At 36.2% G+C, this 16,386-nt stretch overlaps 1 protein-coding gene across 4 annotated transcripts in view; it reads left to right on the forward strand.

Moving 5' to 3' along the window:
• Window positions 1–16,386, forward strand: part of LOC135217190 (RNA-binding protein Pasilla-like) — a 56,603-nt gene that overhangs the window by 19,844 nt on the left and 20,373 nt on the right. For 3 of the 4 annotated variants that reach the window (XM_064252919.1, XM_064252916.1, XM_064252918.1), the window contains exons 3-5: window positions 1,311–1,465; window positions 8,788–8,968; window positions 10,856–11,071. In XM_064252919.1, the coding sequence (XP_064108989.1) occupies window positions 1,311–1,465; window positions 8,788–8,968; window positions 10,856–11,071 (552 nt within the window). The remainder of the gene's footprint in view (window positions 1–1,310; window positions 1,466–8,787; window positions 8,969–10,855; window positions 11,072–16,386) is intronic. The other variant, XM_064252917.1, reaches the window with a different exon arrangement.

A 16,386-nucleotide genomic window follows, 5' to 3' on the forward strand; every position in this document is an offset into this window, starting at 1 on the left:
CTCTAGGGCCATACGTCGCCGCAGACACTATTTTGGGGGCATGAAGTAGCACTCATCCTTTCCCATAGAAAAGGGTAGGTGAGTTTTTTAATCTTTGCATTGTTTTTTGGTTGTAGGGTCGGCCGCCGAATGCGGACTTCCCTTCCGTTAGCCTTTATATGTGGGAGTTATTTTGTTAGGCTAGCTTAGGTGGTGGTTTTGCTTCGTTGCCCTCATAAGTATGGTCATGGTCTAGTCACATTGTGGTCACGTCCCCGTTGACAGATCATCTAGAGCGCACCAGCTACACAGGTCACCACTACCTTGCTGGCAAGTCTAATAAAGCAGAAGCAGGCTTGGGTGACAGTAATCACGAAGTCAGCTATGCTAACAGGTAAGGAACCAAGATGTCAATCATCTACATGTATATGCTTCCTAAAGTCCTATTCTGTCTCTCCCACCGCCAAAGGTGGGATTCAGCTATATATATATCTGACATGTAAGTTTCATGAACAAAATTATATTGTTAAGATACAATAAAGTTTGTTCATACTTACCTGGCAGATATATATATTTAAAGTACCCACCCACCTCCCCTCAGGAGACAGTGGAAATAGAAAATTTGATAGAAAATGGGAATGGTTCCTGATACCCGCCTCCCAGCGGCGGGAATGGGTACTAACCACCTAACTCCCACTACGTGTGTCGTAAGTTTTAGAAATTCTGTCGGACTTCAGAGAATACAGCTATATACATATATATCTGCCAGGTAAGTATGAACAAACTTTATTGTATCTTAACAATATCATTTTTAAATTGATTGAGTTTTACCTTCACCCCATGCAAACATTACGTATGTACATAAGTTTTCTTTATTGTATTGAATTTGTACCTGTTATAACAGACTTATGAAGTTCACTTAGTGATGCAAAGAAGCTTCTTTTACTTTTAGGGAAAAAGAAAATGGCATCCCATGAATTAGGGGTAATGTTAGTATACATACAAAAATGGATACATATCTATTTACTTAGGAGTTACTGTAACTATTTTTACGCCAACCAGTTATTTCTTTTTTAAGGGTAATGTATTAATCTAACTTTTAAATCAAATCACAGTAACTTCAATTTCATTTAAAAGTTAGCTTAGTGCTGAGGGAGTATGATTGGTGTCATATGTAGGGTTCAAACTCTAGAAGTGAGCATTTATTAGTAATTTTAGAGACCATGCCAAACTTACATTAAACTTCCCCTTAGGGGAGGGGCCTGGAACCTAACCTTGCATTAAGTTCAGGTTATTACTGTACTCTACTTTATTGAAACTTTTTGTTGCAGGTACAACGGAAAGGGTGTGTCTCATCACGGGGAATGTAGATGCCATTTTAACTGTGTTGTCATTTATAATGGAAAAAATCAAAGAGAAGCCTGACCCAAATGCCAAACCAGCAATAGATTTCGACAACAAGCAAACTGCAGAGAGAGAGAAACAGGTAATTTGGTTTTACAGTGTTATGAAAACCGTGTTAAATTTTTTTCTTTGAAAAGGGACAGGCATTTTTATATAAGAGGTTGGAGCATTTCTTTTTGTGCTGTACAGTATAGTAGGATGTGTATTATGTACAAAGGTTTTAATGCAATTTATTATCCTAAGTGCCTCAGTGGCATGGTCTGTTTGGTCTTTGCCTGCCCCCTTGGTGGCCACGAGTTCAATTCTCAGGCACTCCATTGAGGGGTCAGAGTTATATATTTCCGGTGATAGAAGTTCACTCTCGACGTTGTTCGGTAGTCACTTAAAGCCGTTGGTCCCTTTGCTGAATAATCACTGGGTTCCATGCAACATAAAAACACCATACAAACAAACAATTTGTTATCTTAGAAGAAGTTAATGTTGCTTTTTTATTGAAAGACTGTAAGGAAAAGGCTAGTTAAATTGAACAACATGGCAATAAAAGCTTCAATGATTAATTTTGGAAACGAGTGTGGATTTTACCAAGTGACTTGATGTGATCGAAGACAAAATTTTTAACAAAAAGCCCCGTTATGTTTAAGTCACATGCATCATTATCAGTAGGGAAGTGAGTAATTTAACTAAGTGGTTGTGAATTTACAAAATGCCAATTCCCAAACTTTTCACTTTTGTTTCTCAGTTTTACAACTTAGTCATGAATGAAAAGTTAAGGGCGCCTGCTGGCTATTGCCATTTTTTAAGGACAGGGCTTTGACATTCATACCACTGAATGAGGTGACTTGGGACATCTCCAAACCCGCATATGATTTTCGCCTCTCAGTTTTGTGACGCCAGTGAGATTTATCCCGAAAATGGAAATTTTTCAAATTATCCTCCCTTGATACTTAAGATCTGCAATTACTACCATATATAGGCCTGATTTAGACCTCCAGTCAAATGAGTTTTTTTTTCTAAAAGTTGTTATTTTGCTAGATATGAATTTATTTATTATAGTAAAAAAAAATAACCCAATAGATTAGCAAAAAAAAAATAAGAAAAAAAAATTATACTAAAGTTGGAAAAAGGGGCTAGATTTGATTGTTCTTTAATGTCTGTCTAAGTTATACACCAAATTTCAATGCTATAGCTTTAAAACTTAGTTAGAAGATGGAATTTGAAGGTCAATAACTGAATCACAAAAGGTATAAGCTACAATATCCTTCGTGGTTTATACCTTTATATATTTGAAGGTCAATAAGTGTAGTTTTGAGATACGGGTGTTCAAAGATTTTCTTTGTATTTTTTACAAAGACGGTGATAGTAAATCATGATTATTATGAATTTTATATGACTTTTTGGGTTATTAATAAACCAAAACTATGTTATTTATCATCATTTAATTATAAATGAAGATCCCTTTGCTCTAAGATCGCAGCCTGGGGCATTGCTTCAGGCAAGACTCCTTTTTACACAACTCTCGCTCTCCTTCACTTACTCCACTAATATCGCCAATATTATGACCTTCTGAACTCTTACTAGAGCGAATTTTCTTACTCTGTATGTTAGCGAGATGTTTTGCTAATGTCTTTTCCTCTTTGGCATGATGAAAACCTTGCCAAAACAAAGAAAAACAGACGTAAAAGCAAGTGAATGTCAGAGGTGAAACTCGAACGTGTACTCTCCTTCCTGTTTCTGCTCCCACTGAAGGCTGTAAAGCTCAGTCTTCCCATCTTGTGACTCATGGAATCTCTACAGATGCAATTGCTCACAATTTGTTTGATAATAATTATCAAAATTTACAATAACAAGAAATACTGCATTTTCTTGTATGGATCAATGTTTTTGGCTTATTGAATTACTTTTACTAATTACCCTGTAACTATAAAAGTAAGAGGAATTTTGAAGAAATATTTCATATACACATTCTCCATTGCCATAAGAAACTCCATGAATTTTTTCATGATTTTGTGTTTTTCGCCCTATATGGCTGGCGGCACCCTTAAAGCATATCTGTTTGTGCATATGGGACGCATTAAATCAGAAGGAGCTTGAGGAGCAGAATATATGTAGACTTTAAATAATAATACTGTAGCGTGATAGCATAGGTTGAATGTGGAGATTTTCATAGCTTTTTGTGATTTGGCAAAGTAGCCCCACTTTCCATGTTAATGAGAATTATGAAAGAGTAAAACAGCGATGAAAATCTGACCGGCAAGCATGAACAACAAAACTATAACATACCCATCCCAATGCCTCGGATCTCATTTGCCTCTCTCCACCAATACTATAGCCCTTAATAATCCTATCCCTCCAGAGGCCTCAGGCCTTGGTTCTGTGACTTTGATGAGATATAGGTCACATTTCATGGAGTTGGACCTGTGCAAGTGTCTTCAAAATTTTCCAGCTTTGTATATCTCCATATAGGGCGATAGTACCATCAGTTCACATTAATCATTACTTTATCTTCTTTGCAGTTTCCCTTTGACCCCAAGCTGCAACCTTTTAATTCCTTTCAATGTACTTTTATCATACTTCCCACCCTCTCATAGCAATTGTTTCTTTGAGCAATTTCAAGGTTTTCCTTCTGTTACACCTATAAAACCTATTAGTCTCAGTTTCCCATAGTGGTGTACCTCATAGGTCTCAGAATTTGGCGTTTGGCCTCAATCAGTAATTTGGAAATTGACCATCATGTAGTTCTTTCAAGAACACTTATCCAACTTCTGTCACATGGATACAGTTACAGTATTGGATGTTTGTAGTTTTACATTCCAGTGATCATTACCCAGTCAGATAAATACAACTTACAGCATAATACAGGGAAATCAGACGGGAAAAATGCCTGTTCTACGTCAGACAAATTCCACCTTATGATCTTTTTAACAGACCAAAGCGAAACAAACAGTATTACAAATTTCATTAGTAGTTATGCAGGCAAGTACAATGAAACCTCAGTTTTCGTACGGCCTGCTTTTCGTTCGATTCGGTTTTCATACATTTTTCTGACAAAATTTTTTCTCAGGTTTCTTACATAACCTTGGATTTCGTACACTTAGAAATGCTCCTTTCAGGGCCTTCCATGTGACTAGGCCATATTAAGCATCCCGTGTTCTCTTGTGACCCATTCTGCTTTTGTGGATCTCTTCAGGTGTGTTCTAGATTTCTTTGGGAAAACTTAGGAGTCGGGTGGAAAAAGGTATCAACTGAAAACAAGAAAATTTGACCCCAGTTTCCAGAATGAAAAGTTCTAAAGTCCAGTGCTTGGTAGTCACATGTACTGGTAAGTAGGGATGTGCCCAAGTATCAGTATCAGTGGTATCGGCTAGTTTTTGTGGTATCGGTATTGGTGAATTTCTGGCTGATACCAGCCAATACTTTGTCATTAGTATAAGAATTTAAAATCCTTCTAGGCTGGAATAATATTAATTTTCTGTACCACTTTTCATTTTTAGGATAATTATATTGAATATTATCTTTAATAAATTTTTTTTTTTTTTTTTTTTTTTTGTGCTCTATCACAGTCCTCCAATTCGACTGGGTGGTATTTATAGTGTGGGGTTCCGGGTTGCATCCTGCCTCCTTAGGACACCATCACTCTTCTTACTATGTGTGCCGTTTCTAGGATCACACTCTTCTGCATGAGTCCTGGAGCTACTTCAGCCTCTAGTTTTTCTAGATTCCTTTTCAGGGATCTTGGGATCGTGCCTAGTGCTCCTATGATTATGGGTACGATTTCCACTGGCATATCCCATATTCTTCTTATTTCTATTTTCAGATCTTGATACTTATCCAATTTTTTTCCCACCCTCTCTTTCTCTTCAACTCTGGTGTCCCATGGTATTGCGACATCAATGAGTGATACTTTCTCTTGACCTTGTCAATCAACGTCACGTCTGGTCTGTTTGCACGTATCACCCTATCCGTTCTGATACCATAGTCCCAGAGGATCTTTGCCTGATCGTTTTCTATCACTCCTTCAGGTTGGTGCTCGTACCACTTATTACTGCAAGGTAGCTGATGTTTCTTGCACAGGCTCCAGTGGAGGGCTTTTCCTTTTTGCTACTGAATCATGCCTCTTTTTGTACTGGTTCTGTGTAAGTGCCGGGCATTCACTTGCTATGTGGGTTTATGGTTTCACTTTTCGTATTGCACTTCCTACATATGGGGAGAGATGTTATTTCCGTCTATCGTACTTTGAACATATCTGGTTCTTAGGGCCTGATCTTGCGCCGCTGTTATCATTCCTTCAGTTTCCTTCTTTAGCTCTCCCCTCTGTAGCCATTGCCAATTGTCATCGCTGGCTAGTTCTTTAGTCTGTCTCGGTATTGTCCGTGCATTGGTTTGTTGTGCAGTCCTCTGTTCTTTCTGTCTTTCTCCTGTCTCTGTATATTTCTGGGTCTTCGTCTGCTTTTATTAGTCCTTCTTCCCATGCACTCTTTAGCCACTCGTCTTCACTGGTTTTCAGATATTGACCCAGTGCTCTGTTTTCGATGTTGACGCAGTCCTCTATACTTAGTAGTCCTCTCCTCCTTCCTTTCGTGTTATGTATAGTCTGTCTGTATTTGCTCTTGGGTGTAGTGCTTTGTGTATTGTCATATGTTTCCTGGTTTTCTGATCTATGCTGCGGAGTTCTGCCTTCGTCCATTCCACTATTCCTGCGCTGTATCTGATTACTGGCACTGCCCATGTGTTTATGGCTTTTATCCATATTTCCGGCGTTGAGTTTTGACTTGAGTATCTCTTCAGGTGTGTTCTAGATTTCTTTGGGAAAACTTAGGAGTCAGGTGGAAAAAACAAAAAGGTATCAACTGAAAACAAGAAAATTTGACCCCAGTTTCCAGAATGAAAAGTTCTAAAGTCCAGTGCTTGGTAGTCACATGTACTGGTAAGTAGGATGTGCCCAAGTATCAGTATCAGTGGTATCGGCTAGTTTTTGTGGTATCGGTATTGGTGAATTTCTGGCTGATACCAGCCAATACTTTGTCATTAGTATAAGAATTTAAAATCCTTCTAGGCTGGAATATATTAATTTCTGTACCACTTTTCATTTCTAGGATAATTATATTGAATAGTATTATCTTTAATAAAATTATTATTATTATTATTATTATATTATTATTATATTATTATTATAAAGGATTAGTTTATCTAGACCTCTGAGCCTAACAACGGCTCTTCTCAGGCTGGTTTATAAAACTGAAATTTTAACTTAGTTCAGATAGTCCAAGTAAAGTGTGACTAGGAACTTGCACAAGGGATTTGTGCTTTTTTTTTTAATTGATGTTTTGTTGATCTATACTGAGAAACAAACACTGGCCCTTTCATAATCTTATTTTTATTTGTGTGCCCGTATCTCATTTTTCTTGGGATTACTTAATAAAAACAATATTATGTATTGTAATGAGGTAAAGGATTAACCCCTCCATAACCAGAACCTTTCATAATCTAAATGAATGAGTCTGTTAACTGTTTCTAGCCAATATATAAATTAAAACTCAGAATAAAAGTATATATTAGTGATTTCAGAATGATCGTCAGAATAAAAGTATATATTAGTGATTTCAGAATGCTCGTCACCCCATGAATTCAAGTAAGCACTACATAACCAAATTGTTAATCTTCTAATGGTAGCCAAAATATAAGCAAGACTCTTATCCAGTAATTAAAGGAGTAAATACCAAATAGTTATACTTGATGTTCTTTCTTAGTGAAATTTGTGCCTTTGAAATTGTTTAGATAACCCTATTATATGACCTTTCAACTTTTGAACCTTTAATATACAATAACCAGAGCACAAGAATGATTTTAGTAACAATATATATTTTCCTAATTAACAATAATATGGAGGTAATAGGTATCAGTATCAGCTTTGAAGCTGGTATCAGTACATCCCTACTAGTAAGCACACAAAAGTAACCTGAATAACAATACTATCATATATAGTGGCTGGAGCTGTCAAATGAACTTGTTTTTATAGTACAGAGGTACTGTTTTATCTACAAGAAATAAAAGATGCCATTGATAAGGCTGTGTGTGATTTAGTAACTCTAAAGATTCAGGGAAGTTACTTGGTAACTAAAAAATGCTTTTCAATCACAGAACTAATGGAATCTTTTTATTACAATTTCTTGGATTGTGTAAAATACTTCTCCATGCACACTTGCACTATCTATTCTGTCTTTGAATTGGTTACACTTTGCTGACCCTTGGTATGTAATAAATAACTCATGATCCAGTCTCAGAGTGTTGAGAATGTAGAGCAACAGTTACAATAGTCTTTAGTGATTATCCCATTTTCATCTAGCAAGTTAAATCTGATACCAAAACCAAATTCCAGAAAGAATTTTTTCTGAATTGTTAACGTTATTAGTCTATTCATTTGTTAAATTTTAAGAGTTGGGCCAGTGTTATTAGAATTATGGTATTTTACCCAGTGTTTTTGTTGAATTATTTGATAATTATAATTATTATTATTAGCACCGTCTTCAGTTTGCCATACAAAATTATTGTAAAGTATAAATTGTGTATGTGTTAGTTGTGTTGACTGGGTTTTCCTTTGTCTGTGTAATATATAAATTAACCTGAACAGAAGAGTATTAATAGTACTATTATTCTGTTAAAGGTAGGTTAGTCCTTCCCTAAACCTTTAGTTTTAGCAGACTTGGCATCTTAGCCTTATTCTGGGTTTATATAATTTAGTTATCAACCACCCATCAAGTTGAGTTGCAATGTATGTGGATGGCAGCTCTTGATTGTCTTATGATTTAAACATTTCTCCCTAGCAACCAAATGTGTGTGAATCCCAGGCTATGATTAAGAAATATGGTCATATTCTGGTAATACTCATTGTTCTTCTGTTGACATAAATAATAAGTTTGTACATGGTAGTTAATCAGTTGAATTGGGTTACAGCCAGGATGGAGATGGCCATGCATTGGTAACCTCATCCCAAAACTGCTGACTGAAAAATGGGAAAATTAACACTTTCTGGAATTATACTCTAAGGGGAAAGTTTTATTGTTGAAAAAGTATACCTGATAGCATACACAATTTTTAGATACTAGAATTCAAAAGTGAATGTCATAATTTGGAAGAAATTAATTGGGTTAGTTGGAAATGGTGAATTGCTTGGCATTTAGCTGAACGTACATTGCCTTGCAGCATTGCAGTATGTGAGTGCTCACCATGGTTTTGGATTATCCACATATAAAAATGCCTGCCCTCCTTTTTTTTATTTATTTTTTTTTATGGTAACACGTTAAATGTCCGTTAAGCTATTTGAATACTGTACTAGCATTAATACTTTATCCTTCCCACTGGTAATATGATTCTCATCATTAAGTCCAATTCATCTACCTTCATCAGATTTCAAGAAGTGCTCGCTCCCCACAGGTGAAGATTTTGGTCCCAAACAGCACAGCTGGGATGATTATTGGGAAAGGCGGGACGTACATAAAGCAAATTAAGGAAGATAGTGGAGCTTATGTACAGATATCACAGAAAGCTAAAGACCAGTCTTTAGCAGAACGTTGTATAACAGTTATATGTAAGTTTGAACAATATTTTAGTTTTATATTCTTCTGGTAAGTTTTAAATATTACTGTACGTATTAATATTCTGCTTGTAACCTTCCCACACATTTTCTCCTTCATTCATAACAATCTATATTAAGAAATAAATAAGGGAATTCAGCATGTCTTAAATGTTGTAAAGGATTGTGCTATTGTGAAAACTAAGAGTTGGTTTTGAACAAGTGCTTTTTTATTTCCTGATTTTTCTGCAATCATTAAATTCCAAGATTCTGGTGATGATTAATGGTCATTGTATTTCAAGTAATCATTTTAATTTGTAATAATTTTGTTTAGGAAATATAGGTATAATCACAATTTTAGGTTGAGTTATTTTGCTCTCACCTTGAAGACACACTCCAATTTTGACTTTCAAGTTTTTGGAAGCTAAAAATAAACATTACACAGGTTCATGGCTTTGGTTCAGTTGGTGCACCACATTCAGTTGTCTCATTGTACTATGTACTGTAGCTTCAGTTGCTATAGTGTTGTGATTTTTGTAGTTTTTTCATGTATTTTGAAAACACTGCATTATGCTTTTTCAAGTTTATTGATGTTATTATTAAATAAGCTTTTTTGTTGTTAACATATCGGCAAAATGAAATACCCAGCCATCTGGTTGCAGAAATTTTCTTGGCCAACTGTTTCTCAGTGTATTAATGAATGTGGTTACAGCTGATGTACTAGTATTTTAAGACTTCTATAGTATTGGATGTAAGCTTACGAAGTAATTTTTTTTAATCTCGGAGAAAGGAAAACTAAACACTATAACAGGTAATATTAGAAATACAGAATGACATTTTATTACATATTTATACTTTAAGACAGCACAAACGAGATATCTCGATTAGAGTGAAATCAAAATAGAATAAGTAAAATCCACAAAATACAGATATAACAAATAAGAACAACTTGAAAACTTTAAAATATTTTACCAGGTATAAAAAAGGCAAAGGTGAATTTCTAAAGAAACTGTCATAAAATTAAAGCAACGTATACAATATTACAAAATTGCCAGTTTTGTAGTGATAGTCTTACTTTAACAAGTTTACCAGTAAACCTTTTACCACCATACAAATGTATTTTTGTCAGCTAAGAATGTTCCCTTCAAATTGTTTGAGAAAGAAAAAATACTGATGATGATGGTATACAGTATTCAAGTTACTATTATCCTGCCCATATGGGAATTAATTTTTTTTTTTTGAGATACTTATATTTTTTTACATATATAACTTTTGTTTATTTATTATTTTAAGCAAAAAAAAAGCAGTTCATTCAGAGTTAATAGACAAAGATAATCTTCCTCTCTGGTTAAGTTGATCCGATGAAAACCTGACCAGTCTGTGGGATCTACTGTAGATTTCTGAGACTTATTTTAGGAAAAAGAAAAGCATCTCCGATACCAGGAAATACTGAATATATATATACAGGCAGTCCCCGGGTTACGACGGGGGTTCAGTTCTTGAGACGCGTCGCAAGCCGAAAATCGGAACATTGTCAAAAATCCTAAGAAAACCTTACTTTTAATGCTTTAGGTGCATTCAAAACTATGTAAACTGCATTCTTATTGCATTTTTCATCAAATAAAAACTTTAAATATTGATTATTTTGCATTTTTGGTGTCATATTTCATCTACCAGATCAGCGTTTGTAGGCGTCGTAACTCTGGAACGTGTCGTAACCCTGGAAATAATTTCTGATGAATATAATTGAAAAGCGTCGTAACCTCGGAACGTCGTAAGCCGAGACCGTCATAACCCGGGGACTGCCTGTATATATGTTTATAAAAAAATGTCATTTTATATGATGAATTGCTAATATTTTCAATTAGTATTTTGCATTTCAATCTTTTTAATCCCTTACAGCAAATGATGTGGAGAACAGCAAGAGTGCCTGCCTAATGATTTTAGCCAAGATTGTAGAAGACCCACAAAGTGGAACATGTTTGAATGTTAGTTATGCTGACATTACTGGTCCTGTTGCTAATCCCAATCCCACTGGCTCTCCCTTTGCCAATTCTCCTGGTGGACAAAATGCTCAAAATGGCACCATCGGTGGTTTATCCAATCCACTATCTGCTGGTGAGTGTTTTTTATTTTATTTTATCAGTAAATAATATAGTACATAATTTTCCTCATTTAACCAGTTCTTCTGTTATATTATTTAGAGATGTTTTTATGAAAATATTTACATAGAATATAAATAGGCATTGTAGTTGTGTTCCATGTTTTTAGCTCATGGATTGTCCACAAAACAAGGTAGTTTGGTTATGCTTATGTTGGATGACATTATTTTAGTCTTTTTTTTAATAGATAATGAATGTTTCATTGTATATCTTTTGCATAATTTTATGCATATATCAAATGAAGGAACAAATTTTTTAGTAAGTAACGTGTTAAGCATCACCAATGACATTTTTCAGTCGCACATCCTTCATATCGCACCACCTTCGAAGGAGAATAATACATTCTCCCTCTTTCAAGGTTGGTGCCAGACTGATCAAGCCCAGAAATACACTGCTCTCATGCAAATTGTAGGAACGTTTGGTAACAGAATGAGATAAGTCAGGGGGTAAATGGCAACTTTTTTTTTGTAATGGAAAGACAGCCTGACAGAGGTCATCCACCTCTCGTTTTCCAGTACAATGATACAAACTGATACAAAAGAAGCCAACGATACTTGGTCATCCAAAGATGGCATCGTTTCCTTTCTTTTGGCCCATCCCATAAAATTTCATCCATTGTTCCACCGACCAACCATGACAAACTGAACAAGGATTAGTAATAGTACATACGTTATCACTGCACCTACTACACGTTGGATGTGGATCTGTAGATACCGATGTTACAAATCTTGAACAAGAAAACCCACTCACTCCAGGGCATTTCCTTTGTCTTGCGAGAACCCGAAGAAATTTCCGATGGTGAAGCAAAATTCTCCATTTCACAACGTACACACACCTAGCAGATCACACCCACACTGAGATCACTCAGAGAGAGAAAAAAGGAAAATATGAATAAAAACAGGCAAACTAAACCGGCTTTACAACAGATAAGTAATCACGTCCTATCTTAAAGGCGGTAGGAAAGTAACTGATGGGTCATGGGACACCAAGGGCATTCTGGGAACTACAATACCCAGTGACCTGGTATAGATGCCAATAGTCCCTGGATCTCACAAGTTTTGTTATTAATTCTTCTGGTTTCCAGTTTGGCGCTAGTATTTTCCTAATGTTAAGACCAAAGGTTTGTTAGTTATGAAAAATACAAATTGGTTAAAAATTTGTCTTTTTTCAGTCCCAATTGTTTCCCATAATAAACATTCCAAAGCAAAAGGAAAAAATATTTTGCTTGAAGAGTTATTAAATGTCTCTACTTAGTTTAAAGAGTGATGATTACTATGAGAGTAGCAGCTCAGAAGCCTCTGACTTAGACTGAAGAAATTTCTGATTCTGAATTAAAACCATATTAGATGCAAGCATTGCAGTACTGAATGGGCAGTAGTTGATAAGGAAAGGCATCCCTTTACCCAAAGGTGTGAATTTATTTTTCAGGATAAGGGAAACTGTGGAGTTTGTTGAAGTCTTCGAGCACATTGCAACAAAAAGGAACAGATTTGCCAACCAGTTTCTAGATGAATATATAAAAAGTTTGCCTGCAATATCATGTGTACTAAAATGGTATGAAACAAATGTAACTGAATTAAACCAATAATTAGTGCCATACTGAACGAGTGGCTTGCGCACTCGACGACCAATCTAGTTGCACGAGTTTGCTCCTGGCCGGTGCCAGCCTAGAATCAAAGGATAAGCTATATTGGTTCTTAGCCCCACAAAAGAATAATCCTTGAGGCCAACCCTAGGAGAGCTCTTCATCAGATATACTTATATGTACTTAAACCATTTATTGCTTTACTAGCTCTGTTTTAGGGAATGGCATAAAAAATAATTTTTCCCTTTTATCATGCTCGCAAGCTCTAGGATATAAAAATACACAAATTATTTCATATTAACTTTTTCTAATTATTTGATATCCTAATATGTTAACACAAAAGCAATATCAGTGTAAAAAAAAGAACGCATAAAATATTAATACAGACCAAATGACCGCTCTGCAAGCGAGAAAGTGCGACAATCTGGGAACATCAATGTCTCCTAAAAGTGATGCTTAACAGGTTAATGGGAGCAACCACCTCATATAGAATGGTGAATTGATCCATTGGTTGATAAAGGGTAAATGTAAGAGAGGGAAAAATGCTTAATTAGTTGAGGGCCTATGAAGGAATAAGCCAAAGGTTAATAAAATAAAATTAAAGTATATGCAACCATTTAGTTTAATAAAGAGTAATTTTTGTGAACATGGATGTACCAGGTTAGGTTGTTTTGTTGACAAAACAAGGATCAGGTAGTGTGGTGTGGTCAGGACTTGAAAATTAAAGTAAAATAGTTCTTCCCAAAGATTTCAAATTTGCTGCTTTTTGTGAATGTGGAAAAATTGTCTGTTGAGACTTAACCCCCCTTTGTCGGAACATTGATTGTTTTTAGGGGTCAGAATGGGATTAGTATAAAGTTTAGGATGAAAAAATTAGCGCTGCAAGTTTGTGTGCCTTTTATTCACCTATAATGCATGGTAAAGGTGGTCAAGACAGTGCTTTATAGTAACTATGTAAAAACCTTCATAATTTGCCTTTCTGGGTAAGAAAGAAATTTTCTTTTTCTTAACTTTTATATATTAACAATATATATAAGAAAACACAGCCCCTTTCATTTCTATTTAAGTTTGATTGAATAAGGGAATATGGTCTGGAACATTTATTCCTCATCAAAGAAAGTTCCATTCCTATGAATATATCGCCTCATCATACATTGTTTACATTTTTACACATTTTTTGTCATTATAAAAAAAATTTCCCTTCAGGCCAGTCTTATTAGAGTTTTGTTGACTCAGTGGTTTGGTTAAAATCATTAACAGTAATAAAAATAACATTGTACAGTCAATATTTTCACCTTTTTCTTTGTGGGTAATCATGAAGGGAGTTCTCTCCCATATCTTTTTCTTGTACACTCCCTGCTGAAATTTCTGTCTGGTCTTGGTCTTCATCTTTTTCATGTTTCTATGATATCCTGGTCTTCCTTACAGGTCATTGTCCTGGTGCTTCCATACTCTGTTTTTATTTTCTTTTAACTTAACTGTTCCTTGTTCCTGCAGCTATATGTCAAACTTTATTTTTCTTTAAGTTGTCTGTTTTCTATCTGTTGGATGCCATGGCTTTCCACCACTTCTGTATTTGTTACATGAGGCCGTCACTCAAAAACCGTCTTATCTGCAAATTTTCGGATTTTGAGTTATACATACTTCCGAATTCAGCAACTCCTCTTCTATGTGCTAGTGTTTAGAAATTGTAAAAGAAATACTTTTTTCGCGTTCATAATCTAGGGAGAGTGAGAGTAACTAGAATGATAAATACACAATATATTGTCATTCCAATGTTGACAAACCATTATTGTACTTTTCTCAGACTTCGGTTTTTTGCAGTTATGACGTTGAGGTACAGTTTGGATAGACAAATAATATTTACACATATTTGTAAAGAACTTGCTTTTAGCTTCATTTTGAAAAAAAGAATGATGTCATAGCATAAATATTAACGGAAATATGATAATGTAAACATTGCACAACTTCAATCGCGTTTTTCACCGATTTCTGTTTTGTGCAGATAGAGGGTTGTTCGAGTGACGGCCTCATATGAACTTCTGATTTGCACTCTGCCCATGAATCTTAGTATTCTCTTGTTACATCTACTGGTAGTGCTTGAGTTACGTTATTTACCTTGGGATAATTCGATTTTGTGATGGTGTTAGCAGTTAATAATACAATAATATTTTGTAATGAACAATATAAAAATGAGTAGTTACATAGCTATAAGTTCCACTTGTTCATATACGAAGCAAACCTTCGGTCTTAACATTAGGGTAATACTAGTGCCAAGCTGGAAACCAGTAGAATTAATAACAAAACTTGAGAGATCCAGGGACTATTGGTATCTATACCAGGTCATGGGGTATTGTAGTTCCCAGAATGCCCTTGGCATCCCGTGACCCATGAGTTACTTTCCTACCGCCTTTAAGATAGGATGTGATTACTTTTTATCTAAAGCTGGTTTTAAGAGGTCCCACCTCTTCTTCGCTCTCTTCTCCTCTTCTCCTCTCGATTACTTTTTATCTGTTTTAAAGCTGGTTTAGTTTGCCCACTCTCTCTCTCTCTCTCTCGTCTCTCCTTTTTCTCTCTCTCTCGCCCCTCTCTCTCTCTCTCTCTCTATCTCTCTCTCTCTCTCTCTCCTCTCCTCTCTCTCTCTCTCTGTGTGTGTGTGTGTGTGATCTTAGTGTGGGTGTACATTGTTGGCGGAAATTTCTTTGGGTTCTCGCAAGAGACAAAGGAAATGCCCTGGAGTGAGTGGGTTTCCTTGTTCAAGATTTTTAACATCGATATCTACAGATCCACATCCAACGTGTAGTAGGTGCAGAGAAAACGTATGTACTATTACATACTAATCCTTGTTTAGTTTGTCATGGTTGGTCGGTGGAACAATGAACGAAGTTTTATGGGAAGGGCCAGTACAAAAGGAGACGACGCCATCCTTGGATGACCAAGTGTCGTTGGCTTCTTTGTATCGGCAATACATCAGACTGCTCCATATGTTTCGTCACCTGCTTTTGATGTTTCCCATACCCCTTTAGTTTCTTCTAGCAATTCGTTATTGGAAACTTCAGGAGGGGTTTAGGGCAATTTTATGCACAATTACGCTCCGTCATTCCCGGCAGGGAGAGGGGGACCATCGCCATCTTGTCCCAGGTGTCAGCCCCCGATGCGCAGAGAATGGAAGGAACGTGGTCAGCGTTAGGCCTACCAAGCGTACCAACCTGGAGGGGTTGCTTTCTCACTACTGTATGGCATCACGTCTCCACCCGGGCCCATCAACGATGAATGTTCCTCGTCCCCCTGGCCTGCAATTTATGGGAGCTAATGCCATGGCAATGACATCATCATCAATGTTTCCAGCAGCAGCCGCTCAATCTCTCCCTACAAGTGTGGTGACATCACAACCGACGTCACACACTGGCATGGCTGACGCAGTGACGTCACAGCCTACTGCTTCTCTCACTACTTCATTGCCTCCGGAGACTAATACGCTTTCTGACTTTGGTACACACAGTCATGAAGAAATTACAAGCTATAGAGGACAAAATAGATAAGAAAGACAAAAAGAAAAGACTTGAATCGTTGTTGTCTTCATCTTCTTCCTCTAGTTCAGCGTCATCACAAAATTCAGTGACGTCACTGCATGTACCAGTCAAGCGTTGGAGGATACGGAACTTCGTGACTGATCCTCGGGCCAA

Source organism: Macrobrachium nipponense, chromosome 7, assembly GCF_015104395.2.
Source record: "Macrobrachium nipponense isolate FS-2020 chromosome 7, ASM1510439v2, whole genome shotgun sequence".
NCBI lineage: Eukaryota > Metazoa > Arthropoda > Malacostraca > Decapoda > Palaemonidae > Macrobrachium > Macrobrachium nipponense.